The 17064-nt window shown below is 33.7% G+C and overlaps 1 protein-coding gene across 1 annotated transcript; it reads right to left on the reverse strand.

Annotated features, from left to right (window-relative positions):
- Positions 1-4719: 4719 nt before the first annotated feature.
- On the reverse strand, positions 4720-15168 carry LOC133338161 (polypeptide N-acetylgalactosaminyltransferase 5-like; the record flags this gene model as incomplete). The annotated part of the gene is made up of 3 exons (XM_061546343.1): positions 4720-4824; positions 6516-6606; positions 15026-15168. Coding segments are annotated over 3 exons (339 nt in total), but the record flags the coding sequence as incomplete, so codon positions are not given.
- Positions 15169-17064: the final 1896 nt, after the last annotated feature.

Below are 17064 nucleotides of genomic sequence, written 5' to 3' on the forward strand. Positions count from 1 at the left end.
TGTAATAAATAAAAATGAAGTATTTCAAAAAATGCATACATTCATGCCTCCTTCTAATTTTATTATTTTATTTTGTACAATGGGGGTGGAGTGGAAAATTTACGAAAATTAAAAAGATATAATATGCTCATCTATTTGTAATTATTTACTTGGTTTTTAATTTTTATATCCTTCACCACACTGTGGTACAGGGTATTATGTCTTGGTGCAGATGTTTGTAACAGGCAAAAGGAAACGAGATAGACACATGGTTCCTTTTGAAAATATGCATAGAATCACTTTCTCAGTTGATTTATCCGGCATAATTCCTGTTGTTGGTGTTAAATTGTAAACAAAGTACAGGTTTGCATTCATAATCCGATTTGGATGAAATTTGGTACAGCTCATTTTGCTTTGGCCAAGGACTGAACCATATTGAAATTGGAAAATCGGTTCAGGTTTAGATATAGCTCCGATATATATTTTGTCCGATTTAAGGTAAATGGTGCACGAAAGTACCTACATATATCTTTCGATTTGCACGAAATTTGGCATAGCATACTAAATTAAGTCTAGAAAGATGTGTGTTAAATTTCATAAAAAATCGGATTAGTTTTAGATATAGCTACCATATATATTTTTCGTCCGATTTAAGGTAAATGGTGCACCAAACCTATACTTTTCGATTTGGCAAAAGCGTAGGGAATTAAGTCTAGAATGATGTGTGTTAAGTTTCGTGAAAATCGGTTCAGATTTCGATATTGCTCCCATGTATATTTTCTTCCGATGTAAGGTATACGGTGCACGAAAGTACCTATATATCCTTCGATTTACACGAAATTTGGCATAGCGTACTAAATTAAGTCTAGAAAGATGTGTGTAATTTTCATGAAAATCGGATCAGATTTAGATATAGCTCCCATATATATTTTCGTCCGAATTAAGGTAAATAATGCACGCAAAAGTACCGATATATCTTTCGATTTGCACGAAATTTGGCATATCATACTAAATTATGTCTAGAACGATTTGTGTTAAGTTTCATGAAAGTCGGTTCAGATTTAGATATAGATCCGATATGTATATTTTCGTCCGATTTTATAGAAATGGTGCACGAAAGTACCGATATATCTTTTGATTTCCACGAAATTTGGCACAGCGTACGGACTTAAGTCTAGAGTGATGTGTGTGAAGTTTTATGAAAATCGTATTTTAGATTTTTAGATATAGCTCTCATATATAGTTTTGTCCAATTTCAAGCAAATGGTGCACCAATGTCCCTATATATCTTTCTATTTGCACGAAATTTGGCACAGCGTAATGCATAAGGTCTAGAATGATGTGCGCTAAGTTTCGTGAAAATCGATTAAGATTTAGATATAGCTCCCATATATAGTTTCGTCGGATTTCATGTAAATGGTGCACCAATGTCCCTATATATCTTTCGATTTGCACGAAATTTGGCATAGCGTACTAAATTAAGCTCAGAATGATGTGTGCTAAATTTCATGAAAATCGCTTCAAATTTAGATATAGCTCTCATATATAGTTTCGTCCGATTTAAAATAAATGGTGCACGAGGGCCACGCCTGAGGGCCTAAGGAGCCTAAATAAAATGTTCTTTAAAAATCCACGCCTGAGGGCCTAAGGAGCCTAAATAAAATGTTCTTTAAAAATCCACGCCTGAGGGCCTAAGGAGCCTAAAAAAAATGTTCTTTAAAAATCCACGCCTGAGGGCCTAAGGAGCCTAAATAAAATGTTCTTTAAAAATCCACGCCTGAGGGCCTAAGGAGCCTAAATAAAATGTTCTTTAAAAATCCACGCCTGAGGGCCTAAGGAGCCTAAATAAAATGTTCTTTAAATTCTATGCCTGAGGGCCTAAGGAGCCTAAATAAAATGTTCTTTAAATTTATGCCTGAGGGCCTAAGGAGCCTAAATAAAATGTTCTTTAAAAATCCACGCTGAGGGCCTAAGGAGCCTAATAAATGTTCTTTAAAATCTACACCTTATTTCCGGAGAGTCCTTAATACATTTTTCTTTAAAATATATGTCTCATGTCCTCAGCGTTGCGAACTTGCACCATCCTGTTATTAAATGTGCTATGTGTCTACGCAACTGTTTCTCCGCCGCTTTGGATGGTGGATAATCTCGACTGCATCTGTATGAATGCTAGATTATTAAGATCTCTCCTGGTAGCATGGGCCAATGAAGCCTGTCCTGAAGGTTATGGTAAGGCTGTTCCCAAAAATAACACCCCAAGCATCGACAGCATTTGAATGTGTCGATGGGCTCAACAATCTTCGTCTCCTCATGAGGATACACCCTTTGCCTCCTAACGAGGTTACGTTACACCAGTATACGAAATGTCTTCCGCTAGTCATCTTCATTTCAACTTGAGGTCCTTGTTCCAATCTTTAAACTTATCGCTTAAAATTTTGCACCGACGGACGACTATGAAAACCCTGTCGAAGGGTTACACCTGACTTCAACGTTTGGGTTACTTTTTATTAGAATCCTGCTTTCCATGGACAATAATGTTCAGTGGGATCTTCATTTCAATCAATTGGTGAATTCAGATATAGATATACCTGTCTCTCGTAGCTTCCATAATTATTTTATAATCAATGGGCGTCTGATTGAGATTAAATTTTAAACAGTGCACCGACGTTAATTTTCGGATACATATGTAGAATATACCCAAAGTGGTGAAGGGTATAAAATATAGTGCCTTTTGAAAAAGAAAACTCAGTACACCCCGTAAAAATATTTATTACTTTCCTCACTGGTTTTATTATTAGTTTCTTATTTTTTACTTTCATTTTAACAAATTTTGCTAACGTTCCCCCCAAAATATATAATCATCACAAAACTATAGCATTTTGTGTATCCCCAACACAAAACAACAACAAAAATTCATCTTTTTTTTTTTCTAAAGACGTTTGGGTTGCAAAGAAGCCCGTTGTTACAATCAAGGAGGAAATCAGGTTTGTTAACAACGACCATCACGAACAATGTCTCCACGCCCAACTCCGTTCAAAATAAGAAAAAACAACAAAAACATTTTGTGTGTTTGCCTTGCCAACAAAAAATAATAACAAACAATAAATCTAAACGGTGTCGTTACTTTTTACCGTCCCGCCTTCCCTCCAAAAAAACTCAAATTTTGCCTACGCATGTTCCTGATGCCTTTGCTTTACTCTATATTTTTTATTCTCAAGATTTAAGTTATTAGATATAAAATATGAAAAATTTTTTTTTTTTTCATGTATACGCCAAGGTTTGATCTAGCATTTTTTTTCAAAAGCTTTTTTTTTTAAATGGTGACGCTAATCATGGACAAAGTTATTATTTCTAAATTTAAAAAAAATCCATTTAAAATTTATTTTAAAATATTAATTTATTTTATTATCCCCAACACAAAACAACAACAAAAATTGATTTTTTTCCATAGAAAAATAACAAGTACCCGATATAAAGAAATTTAGGTGCTGGGGGCGCATGTTTGCATTTACATGGCACGCTAAAATAAAAAGTTATTAATTTGAAGAAGCCCGTTGGCTTGTCAAACTCCACATCTAATACCACTTAAATCCAATTTTTTTATAGGAGGAAATCAGGTTTGTTAATCTAACAAAAAATCAGCGACCGCCAAACTTGTACGCCTAGAAATACTGTTTCTTTTTGTTATTTATATAACAAAAAAAAATTTTGGATATTGGGCTATTAAAAACAACAACAAAACATAAACAAAATTTTGAATTTTTCATTTTAAATAAAATTGCTTTATGGTTGATTTTCAACACAAGCCACACCACAAAAAATAATAACAAACAACAATGGAAAAAAATCACGGTGTCGTTACTTTTTCCTAACATGTCCCCGCCCTTTCTTTTTTTGGGTATGGAGAAATGCCATATAAACGCATGTTGCCTGATGTCTTAAAATTGATATATTTCTGAGGTCTTTATCTGGGAAAAAACATTTTTTTGATCGGACCTTTATTTCGTTCTCACAGCACATTGGGGCGTATCATTAACGTTATAATGTATACGTCAATATATGTATATTTGATTTTTATTCGGTTTATAATATGCTATAACTAATATTTTTTTTCTGTAAGCAAGTTTAATTCTTGTCCAAGTGAAAGAGAAACAAAAAAACATCCGAAACTTGCCGTAAGACATTCATATTCGATATTCTCGATTATACACAAATCCCCTAAAGTATACTATTAAAAAAATGATATTTGAGCTAAGAAACTTCCCAAAAGGAGATACAAGCAATGATTTATGACAAGCTAAAATGTATTAACTAAACTGCAGAGCAGTATATCTTTTTATATATGGCATTTCTCCATACCCAAAAAAAGAAAATGTTGTTAAGTAAATGTTAGAAATGAATTTCTAATAAAATAAGAATCTAAAATTTGATGCCAGTGATATGAGTTTTTTGTTATTCCAAAGCCAACATTTTTATGTTGTATTTTCCAAAGCCAAATAAATGTTTTTGTTTATTTTTATTTCGTGGAGGTGGTGTTATCAGGTTACCATTAAACCCAAAATTATCAAAACTATAATTAAAGAAAATCAACCATAAAGCAATTTTATTTAAAATGAAAAGAAATTAATAAAGTGAAGAATTATTGTTTATGTTTTGTTGTTGTTTTTAATAGCCCAATATCCAAAATTTTGCAAATTAATTCAAAACTGAAAATATATAAATAACAAAAAGAAACAGTACCTGATTTCCACCCTGACCGTGACATTTATAAGGATCAACGGCACCTTGCATGTCGTCCGGTTTGGCGGCTGAATCGAGACACATATCAGTTTCGATATTGGCAATCTGTAATTGATTTGTTTGGTAGGATGGTTGTTATAAAAAAAACAATATTTCTTTTTATTGAACTAGAAGATTTCAATGGCTATAAAAAAATTGGATTTAAGTGGTATTAGATGTGGAGTTTAGAGAAATCAAATCATAATTTATTTTTTTGCTTTTAGTTTAAATTAATAACTAGATTTTTATTTAGGTGCACATGGGGACGTATGATTGGCGTCACCATGTATACGCCAAGGGGTTCACTAAGAAAAATGTTTCTCTTGTCCAGCAGGAACTTGTTATTTTTCTATGGAAAAAAATCAATAGGTTTTCCTAGTTCCTCGTAGAGACAGTTTACTATTTTTTTCTGATAGAAAAAATAAATTAATTTTATTTTTGTAGTCCAAAAGTATGCTTTATTTTTTTTTAATTTTCAAAATAATAACTAGATTGTAAAGTAGGTGTACATGGGGACGTATGATTAGCGTCACCATGTATACGCCAAGGGGTTCACTAAGAAAAATGTTTCTCTTGACCAGCAGGAAAAACTTGTTATTTTTCTATAGAAAAAAAATGAATTTTTCCTTAGTGAACCCCTTGGCGTATACATGGTGACGCCAATCATACGTCCCCAGGTTTTCCTAGTTCCCCGTAGAGACAGTTTACTATTTTTTTCTGATAGAAAAAATAAATTAATTTTATTTTTGTAGCCCAGAAGTATGCTTTAATTTTTAATTATTATTTTTTAAATCATATTTCAGATTCCATATCTAATACCACTTAAATCTTGAGAGAAAGAGAAAATAATAATAAAAAATATAGAGTAAAGCAAAGGCATCAGGAACATGCGTTTAGGCAAAATTTCTGTTTTTTTGGAGGGACTGGGGTCGAGCAGGGCAGGGCAGGGACAGTGGAAAAAGTAACGACACCATATATATGCAACCCATAACCATTAGATTCGTTTTTATTGTTGTTTGTTATTATTTTTTGTTGTGGCTTGTGTTGGAATTTGTTTAGAGAGAAAAATTCAAATGCGGATTTTTGTGGTTGGTTTTTTGGACAATTTTTTTTTTTGTTTTTGTTGTTTCTTATTTTGAACGGAGCTTGTGGCGGTCGCTGATTTTGTTCGTGTGTGGTCGTTGTTAACAAACCTGATTTCCTCCTTGATTGTGACAGGGATACAAGCCAACGGGCTTCTTCAAATCCTTTTTGCGTGCCGGTGAATCCAAACATGTGCGACCGCCAGCACCTAAATTTCTTATCTGTGAGGGTATTTGTTTGTAGATGAATTTTTGTTGTTGTTTTGTGTTGGGGATAATAAAATAAAAGTTAATATTTTAAAATAAATTTTAAATGGAATTTTGTTAAAAAAGGTTAAATTTGGGGGGTTAATGTTAGCAAAATTTGTTAGTTTTTAAAAAAAAAGCCTTTTGAAAATGCTAATCAAACCAATTCACATGACATTCTGACCCATAAGTTGTCAGAGGGTTTTGAGTATGTGTTTCTGGTTTGTAAATTTTTCTTTTTTATTTATAATTGTGTTAGTTTAATATTTTTACGGGGTCAAGAAGGGGTTAGTTTGAGTTTTCTTTTTTTTCAAAAGGCAGGCGGGTCATTTTAGTATTTAGCTTTTCTTCTTCTTTTTTTGGCAAGCAGCAAGTTTTTAGCATTTTGAAACAAAATCACAAGTTTTGTTTTTTTGTTAATTAACTTACCTCGCCATAGGCTACCGATTCACCGGGTATGAAAAGTTCTGGATAGACATTGTCCAGATACCATTTAAAACTTTTGCAACCCAAACGTTCTCTGAAAAAAAAAAAAGATAAAGAGAGACAGGTATAAATATGATGATGATGCACACACAAAATGCAAGACATGTATTTCGAACAAGGCAACTAAAAGTATGCTATAGTTTTGTGATGATTATATATTAGAGTGGAACGTATGAAAATGAAAGTAAAAAATAAGAAACTAATAATAAAACCAGTGAGGAAAGTAATAAAGTCGGACTGAGCCGACTATATTATACCCTTCACCACTTTGGGTATATTCTACATATGTATCCGAAAAGACGTCGGTGCACTGTTTAAAATTTAATCTCAATCAGACACCCATTGATTATAAAATAATTATGGAAGCTACGATTATCTATATCTGAATTCACCAATTGATTGAAATGAAGATCCCACTGAACATTATTGTCCATGGAAAGCAGATTCCGATCACTAACCCAACACATTGGGTGTAACGTTCGACAGGGTTTTCAAGTCGTCCGTGAAAGCCAAGCGATAAGTTTAAAGATTGGAACAAGGACCTCAAGTCGTTGACTAGCAGCATTTCGTATACTGGTGTATCCTCGTTAGGAGGCAAAGGGTGTATCCTCATGAGGAGACGAAGATCATTGCAGCCCATCGACACATTCAAATGCTGTCGATGCAGTATCAGCTTGGGTGTTATTTTTGGGAACAGCCCTACCATAACCTTGGGGACAGGCTTCATTCGCCCATGTACGTCAGGAGAGATCTTAATAATCTAGCATTCATACAGATGCAGTCGAGATTATCCACCATCCAAAGCAGCAGAGGAGAAACAGTTGCGTAGACACATAGCACATTTAATAACAGGATGGTGCAACCGCAACGCTGAGGACATGAGACGTATATTTTTAAAGAAAAATGTATTAAGGACTCTCCGGAAATAAGGTGTAGATTTTTAAAGAACATTTTATTTAGGCTCCTTAGGCCCTCAGGCGTGGATTTTTAAAGAACATTTTATTTAGGCTCCTTAGGCCCTCAGGCGTGGATTTTTAAAGAACATTTTATTTAGGCTCCTTAGGCCCTCAGGCGTGGATTTTTAAAGAACATTTTATTTAGGCTCCTTAGGCCCTCAGGCGTGGATTTTTAAAGAACATTTTATTTAGGCTCCTTAGGCCCTCAGGCGTGGATTTTTAAAGAACATTTTATTTAGGCTCCTTAGGCCCTCAGGCGTGGATTTTTAAAGAACATTTTATTTAGGCTCCTTAGGCCCTCAGGCGTGGATTTTTAAAGAACATTTTTTTTAGGCTCCTTAGGCCCTCAGGCGTGGATTTTTAAAGAACATTTTATTTAGGCTCCTTAGGCCCTCAGGCGTGGATTTTTAAAGAACATTTTATTTAGGCTCCTTAGGCCCTCAGGCGTGGCCCTCGTGCACCATTTATTTTAAATCGGACGAAACTATATATGAGAGCTATATCTAAATTTGAAGCGATTTTCATGAAATTTAGCACACATCATTCTAGACTTAATTTAGTACGCTATGCCAAATTTCGTGCAAATCGAAATATATATAGGGACTTTGGTGCTGCATTTAAATTAAATCGGACGAAATTATATATGGGAGCTATATCTAAATCTAATCCGATTTTCATGAAACTTAGCACACATCATTCTAGACTTAATTTAGTAAGCTATGTCAAATTTCGTGCAAATAGAAAGATATATAGGTACTTTCGTGAACCATTTCTATAAAATCGGACGAAACTATATATGAGAGCTATATCTAAATCTGATCCGATTTTCATAAAACTTAGCACACATCACTCTAGACTTAAGTCCGTACGCTGTGCCAAATTTCGTGGAAATCGAAAGATATATAGGTACTTTCGTGCACCATTTCTATAAAATCGGACGAATCTACATATCGGATCTATATCTAGATCTGAACCGATTTTCATGAAACTTAGCACACATCTTTCTAGACATAATTTAGTATGCTATGCCAAATTTCGTGCAAATCTAAAGATATATAGGTACTTTCGTGCACCATTTCTATAAAATCGGACGAAACTATATATGGGAGCTATATCTAAATCTGATCCGATTTTCATGAAAATTAACACACATCTTTCTAGACTTAGTTTAGTACGCTATGCCAAATTTCGTGCAAATCGAAAGATATATAGGTACTTTCGTGCACCATTTACCTTAAATTGGACGAAAATATATATGGGAGCTATATCTAAATCTGATCCGATTTTCATGAAACTTAGCACACATCACTCTAGACTTAATTCCGTACGCTGTGCCAAATACGTACTTTGGTGCACCATTTACCTTAAATCGGACGAAAATATATATGGTAGCTATATCTAAAACTGATCCGATTTTTATGAAATTTAACACACATCTTTCTAGACTTAATTTAGTATGCTATGCCAAATTTCGTGCAAATCGAAAGATATATAGGTACTTTCGTGCACCATTTACCTTAAATCGGACGAAAATATATATGGGAGCTATATCTAAACCTGAACCGATTTTTCCCAATTTCAATATGGTTCGTCCTTGGGCCAAACAAATGAGCTGTACCAAATTTCATCCAAATCGGATTATAAATGCGACCTGTACTTTGTTTACAATTTAACACCAACAGACGGATATGCCGGATAAATCGACTCAGAAAGTGATTCTATGCATATTCTCAAAAGGAACCATGTGTCTATCTCGTTTCCTTTTGCCTGTTACAAACATATGCACCAAGACATAATACCCTGTACCACAGTGTGGTGAAGGGTATAAAAATTAAAAACTAAGAATAAATAATTACAAATAGATGAGCATGAATTTATACTATTTTTTTTTAATTTTCGTAAATTTTTCCACTCCACCCCATTGTACAAAATAAAATAATAAAATTAGAAGGAGCATGAATGTATGCATTTTTTCGAAATCTTTTTTCATTTTTATTTATTACACCCCATTATACCCCAGTTTTATTCACAATGTCTTCATTTATTTCACTCCACCCCATTATACATAATAAAAAAAGTAAACAAAATTTCTGGAACTATGCAGCCTCCCTAACCTCTAGAGAAGCATGAATGTAGACATTTTGTTCCAAAATCTTTCTTATATTTTATTCACTCTACCCCATTATCCGCACATAGAAAGATATGCCTTCCATAAACAATACCCTTACATCTAGGTTTTCTATTTTCCACACACAGTTTCCAATATATTTTTTTAGAAGTTGCATAGAAGTCAGTATAATTGTCTAGATGTCTGTAGTAGTTTATTAAACACTGCATACTGCAAGGATCTAAGAATCCAAGGCTTTCATAATTTCTATTCAAATAGTACATATTCAGAATTTTGCTATGCTTGCATAAAATGTATGTATTTGTATTTGGAATGAATGCAGGATATTTATTATGAAAGTATGGATATTTATGAGTTACTCTTCAAATAATAATAAAAAAGAATTCCAAAGAATTTGCAAGCTATGCAATCGGAAATAGAAATATCATAGTAGACTAAACTGGATTTAGTATGGCAAAATAAATACAATTATGATATTCGAAGAAGATGAAATAAATGAAAAATATCAGAAATGAAGAAAAAAATTAAAAGGAAAAATAGTTTATGGTAAATTACTCAAAAAGCATTTTTTATGGAAATCTAAAATTGTTTTTCTATAGAATAACATTTTAATACACTATTTCCGATCAATTTAATTATAAATTTATGAAACACCCTATCAAAATAATCAATTACTTCTACTTCAAATGAAAAAACAAGAAATTAAAAATTAATATATTGTTGGTTCTTTGGGACGTATGATTGTCGACAGCAATTATACGTAGAGATGGGCAAATTATAACCACTATGCCAAATTATAACCAATTTGATCGTAAAATGTGTCTAATAGACAAAAAGTACCTTAAATCGGGAGGTACGATTATATGGGGGCTATATCCAAGCTTGGACCCAGGGACCCCATTTCCCATACCAGTATTAGTATTGATATAAAAACCATCTGAGCCAAATTTTGACCGCCCATGTCAAGTGGTTCGGCAGTTAATGAGTTTATACCCAATTTTTGGGTAAATACTCAAAATAGGGGTAGCTTTGTATGGGGGCTACCAGTAAACGTGGACCTACATTCAAAATTTTTTGCATGGGCATGTGGTACCCAAAGAGAACACTCTGTGCCAAATTGCAGCCAATTTGGTCGTAAAATGTGTCTAATAGACAAAAAATACCTTAAATTGGGAGATACGGTTATATGGGGGCTGTATCAAAACTTGAACCCAAGGACCCCGTTTTGGATTTCTATATTTGCTTTGACATTAAAAACTTGAATGCAAAATTTTGGCCGCCCATGTCAAGTGGTTCGGCAGCTAATGAGTTTATACCCATTTTTTTGGTAAAAACTCGGGTATTTACCCAAGTATTTACCCACCTCATTAAAGTATCGTAAAACTATCCATTCTAAATCGATTTGATAACAGAAACCCGGAAAGAGGGTGTACGATGTTGTATTACCTATTCAATATAGTAAATACCCAAATAAATACCCAATTACCGGCTATTTACCCAATTTACCGGGTATTTACCCAATTTTCCGGGTATTTGCCCTTTGGGTATTTACCCACTGCCCATCTTTAAGTATGATATTTAAACAGTAACCTAAAGGTATGCTATACATTTGCTAATCAAAAAATGATTAAATTCAGCAGGGGAATTTTCGAAGAAGAATAGATGTTTTGTATTTATCGATAATGCAATTTCGACAAAAGCAAACACCTCAAATTTGTTGGGAAGTACCTATTATAATTTTTTAGGAAAAATTAAAAATGATAAAAGCATTGAAATGTGAACGAAACTTGGATTTGTTGAAAGAATTATTTCATAGTCAATTAAAATAGATATAGTATTGAAAAAATACTATTATAATTTGGGAAGAAGCAAAAGGTAAGGATACCAAGTTAAAAAAAAATTAAAAATAATATTTTTTTATGGAAATCTAAATATAAAAAAATTTCTCTGTAATGAGATTTATATATAAAAATTAAATATATTTTTATAAACGACACTCATAGTCTACAATGATTCTACTTTACAACAGAACAATTGAAATCAATTATATTTGTGGTACAATGGGGCGCATGATTATCGACATACATTATACGCCAAGGTATTTACCCAATAGCCTTATTAGGTATTATATGCTTTCGATTAGAACCCCATTTAAGTATGTTTAAGGTTTTAGCAACATTTTTACTATGGATACCCATAGGTATACTGACAAATACTTGAAATGAAAATATAGGGAACATACCAAAAAGAGAACTTATACCGATAATTCTACAAACCGGTTTATGTAAACCATTGTGTACACCAAATACAAATTTCAGCAATTTTTAATGAAAACCCCAAAGCGTGGATAACGCATGGTAGAATATACAATCCTCAATCTTCTCCAATTTAGATTACATACTGTAGGAATTAGCGTTTATATTTATATGGGGGCTATGCCTAATTAATGTCGACATATGTCAATTTCGAACCCAATATTTTTGTTTTGTGTCTCAATTCTTTACATCTCCCCTATATATAATTATAGGGGAGATGCCTAAATGCTGTCCTATATATTTCATTATCGTCAGGTTCGAGTTTTTTTTTATCACGATTTCCTTAGCGGAATGATTACAACCGATGACTAAATCGTCTTAGAATTCCATAATTTTTAAGGGTAAAACGAACTATTTCGAGTAACGAATATCCCCTATGGTAGAATACTCCTATATGGGACAACCTCTACACACGGAACTAATTAGCTAACTATTTCAATATAAGAAGGGGATTAAAAGAGGGCGAATATTAATAACACTGTGCTACAAAACAACAAATTGAAAATCTATGAAACCACGTTTTTCTCTACATTTACCGTTATAAAATTAATTTTAGAAGTTACTCAGAAAAAACAAAGGTATTCTTCGTGGTCCAGGGACTGCAATTAAACAGAATTGGTACTTTATAACCCCTGGATAATTTCCGTGTCGCACAATGTAATTTTTGGTAAGAAGATTTGTTACCATATGTGATTACAATATACCAAATTTCAGCGAATTCAGATGAAAAACTTATATGAGGGCTACCCCAAAAAATTGACCCATATTTATAATTTTTAGTGAAGAACCCATTGTACCATATTTCAGCGAATTCGGTTTATAAACGTGCATAAAACCCTCCAAAATAACCTATATTGTGGGGTACCGTTATATGGGGGCTATCAGAAAAAGTGGACCAATATTTATAATTTGTAGTGAAGACATTTGGTACCCACTGTTAGAAATTTCAGCGAATTCGGTTAAACCCCAAAATACCGAACATTTGGGACGGACGGAAGGACATGGCTAGAATTTTTTATATTTTTTTAACTTTAGTCCTCAGACCTCTTTTACTACAGAGACACATCAATATTCTAAAACTGGTACTTTCCTTCTCAAACACTTCCGAAGAATTACTCTAGACTATTTATACCCTTCACCACACTGTGGTGCAGGGTATTATGTCTTTGTGCATATGTTTGTAACAGGCAAAAGGAAACGAGATAGACACATGGTTCCTTTTGAGAATATGCATAGAATCACTTTCTGAGTCGATTTATGCATGTCCGTCCGTCCGTCTGTAGATGTTAAATTGTGAACAAAGTACAGGTCGCATTTATGATCCGATTTGGATGGAATTTGGAAAAAGTCACTTATTTGGCCCAAGGACGAACCCTATTGAATTTCAGATTTAAATATAGCTCCCATATATATTTTCGTCCGATTTAAGGTAAATGGGGCACCAAAGTCCCTCTATATCTCTCGATTGATACGAAATTTTGCATAAAGTACTGAATTAGGTCAAGAATGACGTGTGCTAAGTTTCGAGAAAATCGGTTCAGATTTATATATAGCTCCCATATATATTTTCGTCCGATTTAAGGTAAATGGTGCACCAAAGTCCTTATATATCATTTGATTTGCACGAAACTTGGCATAGAGTACTGAATTAGGTCCAGAATAATGTGTGCTAAGTTTCGTGAACATCGGTCCAGATTTAGATATAGCTCCCATATATATTTTCGTCCGATTTAAGGTAAATCGGTCTCCAAAGTCCCTATATATCTTTCGATTTGCACGAAGTTTGGCATAAAGTACTGAATTAGGTCAAGAATGACGTGTGCCAAGTTTCGAGGAAATCGGTTCAGATTTATATATAGCTCCCATATATTTTCGTCCGATTTAAGGTAAATGGTGCACCACAGTCCTTATATATCATATAGAGTACTGAATTAAGAATGATGTGAGCTAAGTTTCGTGAAAATCTGTTTAGATTTAGATATAGCTCCCGAATATATTTTTGTCCGATTTAAGGTAAATGATGCACCAAAGTCCCTAAATATATTTCTATTTGCACGAAATTTCGCACAGTGTATTAAATTAGGCCTAGAATAATGTGTGCTAAGTTTCGTGAAAATCGGTTCAGATTAAGATATAGCTCTTATATGGTTTCGTCCTATTTTATGTAAATGGTGCACCAAAGTCTCTATACGTCTTTTGATTTACACGAAATTTTGCATAGTGTACTGAATTGAGTCTTGAATGACGTGTGTTAAGTTTCGAGTAAATCGGCTCAGATTTAAATATAGCTCTATATATAGTTTCGTCCGATTTTATGTAAATGGTCCACTAAAGTCCCTATATATCTTTCGGTTTGCACGAAATTTGGCACATCGTTATGAATTAGGTGGTTTATGTTTTCTGAAATCGGTTCAGAGTTAGATATAGCTTCTATTTAGTATAGGTTGCAGAATGACATGTTTATGGATCCAATTTCATTTTACTGGTCCATTAAAAATGTGACGTCTGTTAGGATTCATCTGTTGAATATACCCAAAGTGGTGAAGGGTATCATATAGTCGGCCCCGTCCGACTTTACTACTTTCTTTACTGGTTTATATAAGGAAAAAAGAATTTTTTTCTATAAAAAATAAATTAGGATTCTCATTTTTCTTAAGTATTGGCGAATCTTTATCAGGATTCTATGATTTTTTTTTGAAAATAAGTCTTAAGTTTTCTGGGAAATCCTGTTGAGTTTTTTCTTTAAAAATTCAAACCCCTTAGGATTATTTTGAATATTACATTTTCTGAAGAAAAAAATGATTCCATAAAACATTTGTGTTTAGGTCTTTTAGAAAAAATTCTTAATTTTCGTGGACAATGTATTCGAGAACATTTTGCCTTCCTCTTAGAGAAATTCCATTATAACCCAAAATCATTTTCATTTAATATAAAACTTATAATTTAAAAACTTTATCCCTCATCTCATACAAACAAAAAAATTGGATATAATCAAAATATTCTCTAAAGAATACAAACAAAAAAACAAACAAACAAAATATAACAAAAACTTACCGTAATTCTTTTCGCGACGTGACATCACCATAATCACCTTTGTCATTGCCTATCCGTTGATAATAATATTTTGCATAATCATCCAACCAGACTTCAGCCAAGCGTACCGAATTCTTTTTAAGTACATTAACGCCTGAACGCCACTGCAAAGAGAGAGAGAGGAAGGAGAAAAATACAATGAAAGTGGGAGAGAGAATAGAACAAATGAATTCCGGAAAATTGTGAAAACATATAAAAAATAACACACACACACAAAAATATCACAAGAAACCAAAAGCGTGAATGAGAAATGAAAATAAAAAAAAAACAACCGGGGAAAAGAAACGGAAACAATGCTACGACAAAAATATTAAATAAATTCCTGGGAGATATGGGGGGAAAACAAGAGGATGTTCATAAACACATACATATATATGTACATACATACATAACATAAATATAAAGAACATAAGAATGAAAACCCCAAAACATAACTATTTTATGCAAACATTTCCTACCCTCCATCAGCAGCAAAAAACGTCAATGCAAACTGGCACTCACACAGACACACACACACACATGCAATCATTGCAAGACAATGCAATAAGAACCTCTTGTATGCATATGTGTGTTTGTATGTGTGTGTGTGTGTTGTTTGCATCTGAGTACCACTGAACTAATGGCAATAAGCACACCCAGTCGAGTATCCGCTGGGGATCATATCAAGGAGAGTGAAGCAGGGCATTTCTCAATGTTTATGTGTGTGTGTGCATGTGTATGTGTGTGTTTGAGTCAGTGAATGAATGAGTTGGTGAGTAGGACCTCAGAGTTTGTTTTGTGTTTAACATGCTTGCCTTTTGTTTGTATGCTTGAATGCATTGCTCAGCAAGCAAATATGCATTTCCAAGTACATTTGTAGTGGTGGTGGTGGCGATGATGACTGTGTGTGTGTGGTGGTGGCAACATGGGAAATTAACCCAATTACATGCCAAAGTATCCACTCATACATAAACATTTGAATGTAGAAAATTATTTCTTTTGTTTTTAATTTCATGTGGTTGAACTTTTTTTCAAGCCCCTTAACCCACCACCCCAGAACCCACCATTTGCTTCCTCACCCCGTTCTTTTTGTTTCCATCAAATCTTCTTAACATTGTCAAGCCATGCACAACATTAAATACGACAAAAAATATGTTTGTTATACCACAAACACGAGGTGGTTTTGTTGTTGTTGTCGCTGCCGCTTCTGTGGCTGGTTTTAATTGAGTCACTAATTATGGTGGTCGTTCCATGTCCTGCCACATTTGTTTTTCAATATTGTTGGTAGCGGCTTCGAGGGTTTTTCGTTACTTGGAGGAAGAGTTGGGTTTTTTTCTCGACGGAACCATGGATTGTGGTCCACACTTGATATTGTTCTTCCTTATTTTGTGGAACGGAAAAGAGGGGAAGTCATTTGAGCTGAACATGGTATATGGCCCTTAGGAACCAAAAAGTGAGGCAATACCAGCAGGAAAAAACAAATTTAGTAAACCTCCAAAGGCTTGAATATTTTAAAAATATTTGTTCAGTAATCCTCCATAGGCGTACGCTTTTGGTAACCTTCAATAGGTGTGGATTTTATAAAATTATTTTTTAGTGTCCTCCAATAGCCACGGATTTTTATACCCTTCACCACACTGTGGTACAGGTAATTATTTCTTTATGCATATGTTTGTAACAGGCAAAAGGAAACGAGATAGGCACATGGTTCATTTTGAGAATATGCACAGAATCACGTTGTAAGTCGATTTATGCATGTCCGTCCGTCCGTCCGTCTGTCCATGTTAAATTGTAAACAAAGTAATGGTCGAATTTATGATTCGAATTGAATGAAATTTGGTATAGCTTATTTATTTGGCCCAAGAATGAACCCTATTGAAATTGAGAAAAATCGGTTCAGATTTAAATAAAGCTCCCATATATATTTTCGTCCGATTTAAGGTAAATGGTGCACTAAAATACTTAAATACCATTCGATTTCGACGACATTTGGCATAGCGTACTAAATGAAGTCTAGAGTG

The sequence above is a fragment of the Musca vetustissima genome, unplaced genomic scaffold, assembly GCF_032173495.1.
Source record: "Musca vetustissima isolate MV318-11 ecotype Yass unplaced genomic scaffold, APGP_CSIRO_Mvet_v1 utg209493, whole genome shotgun sequence".
Classification (NCBI taxonomy): domain Eukaryota; kingdom Metazoa; phylum Arthropoda; class Insecta; order Diptera; family Muscidae; genus Musca; species Musca vetustissima.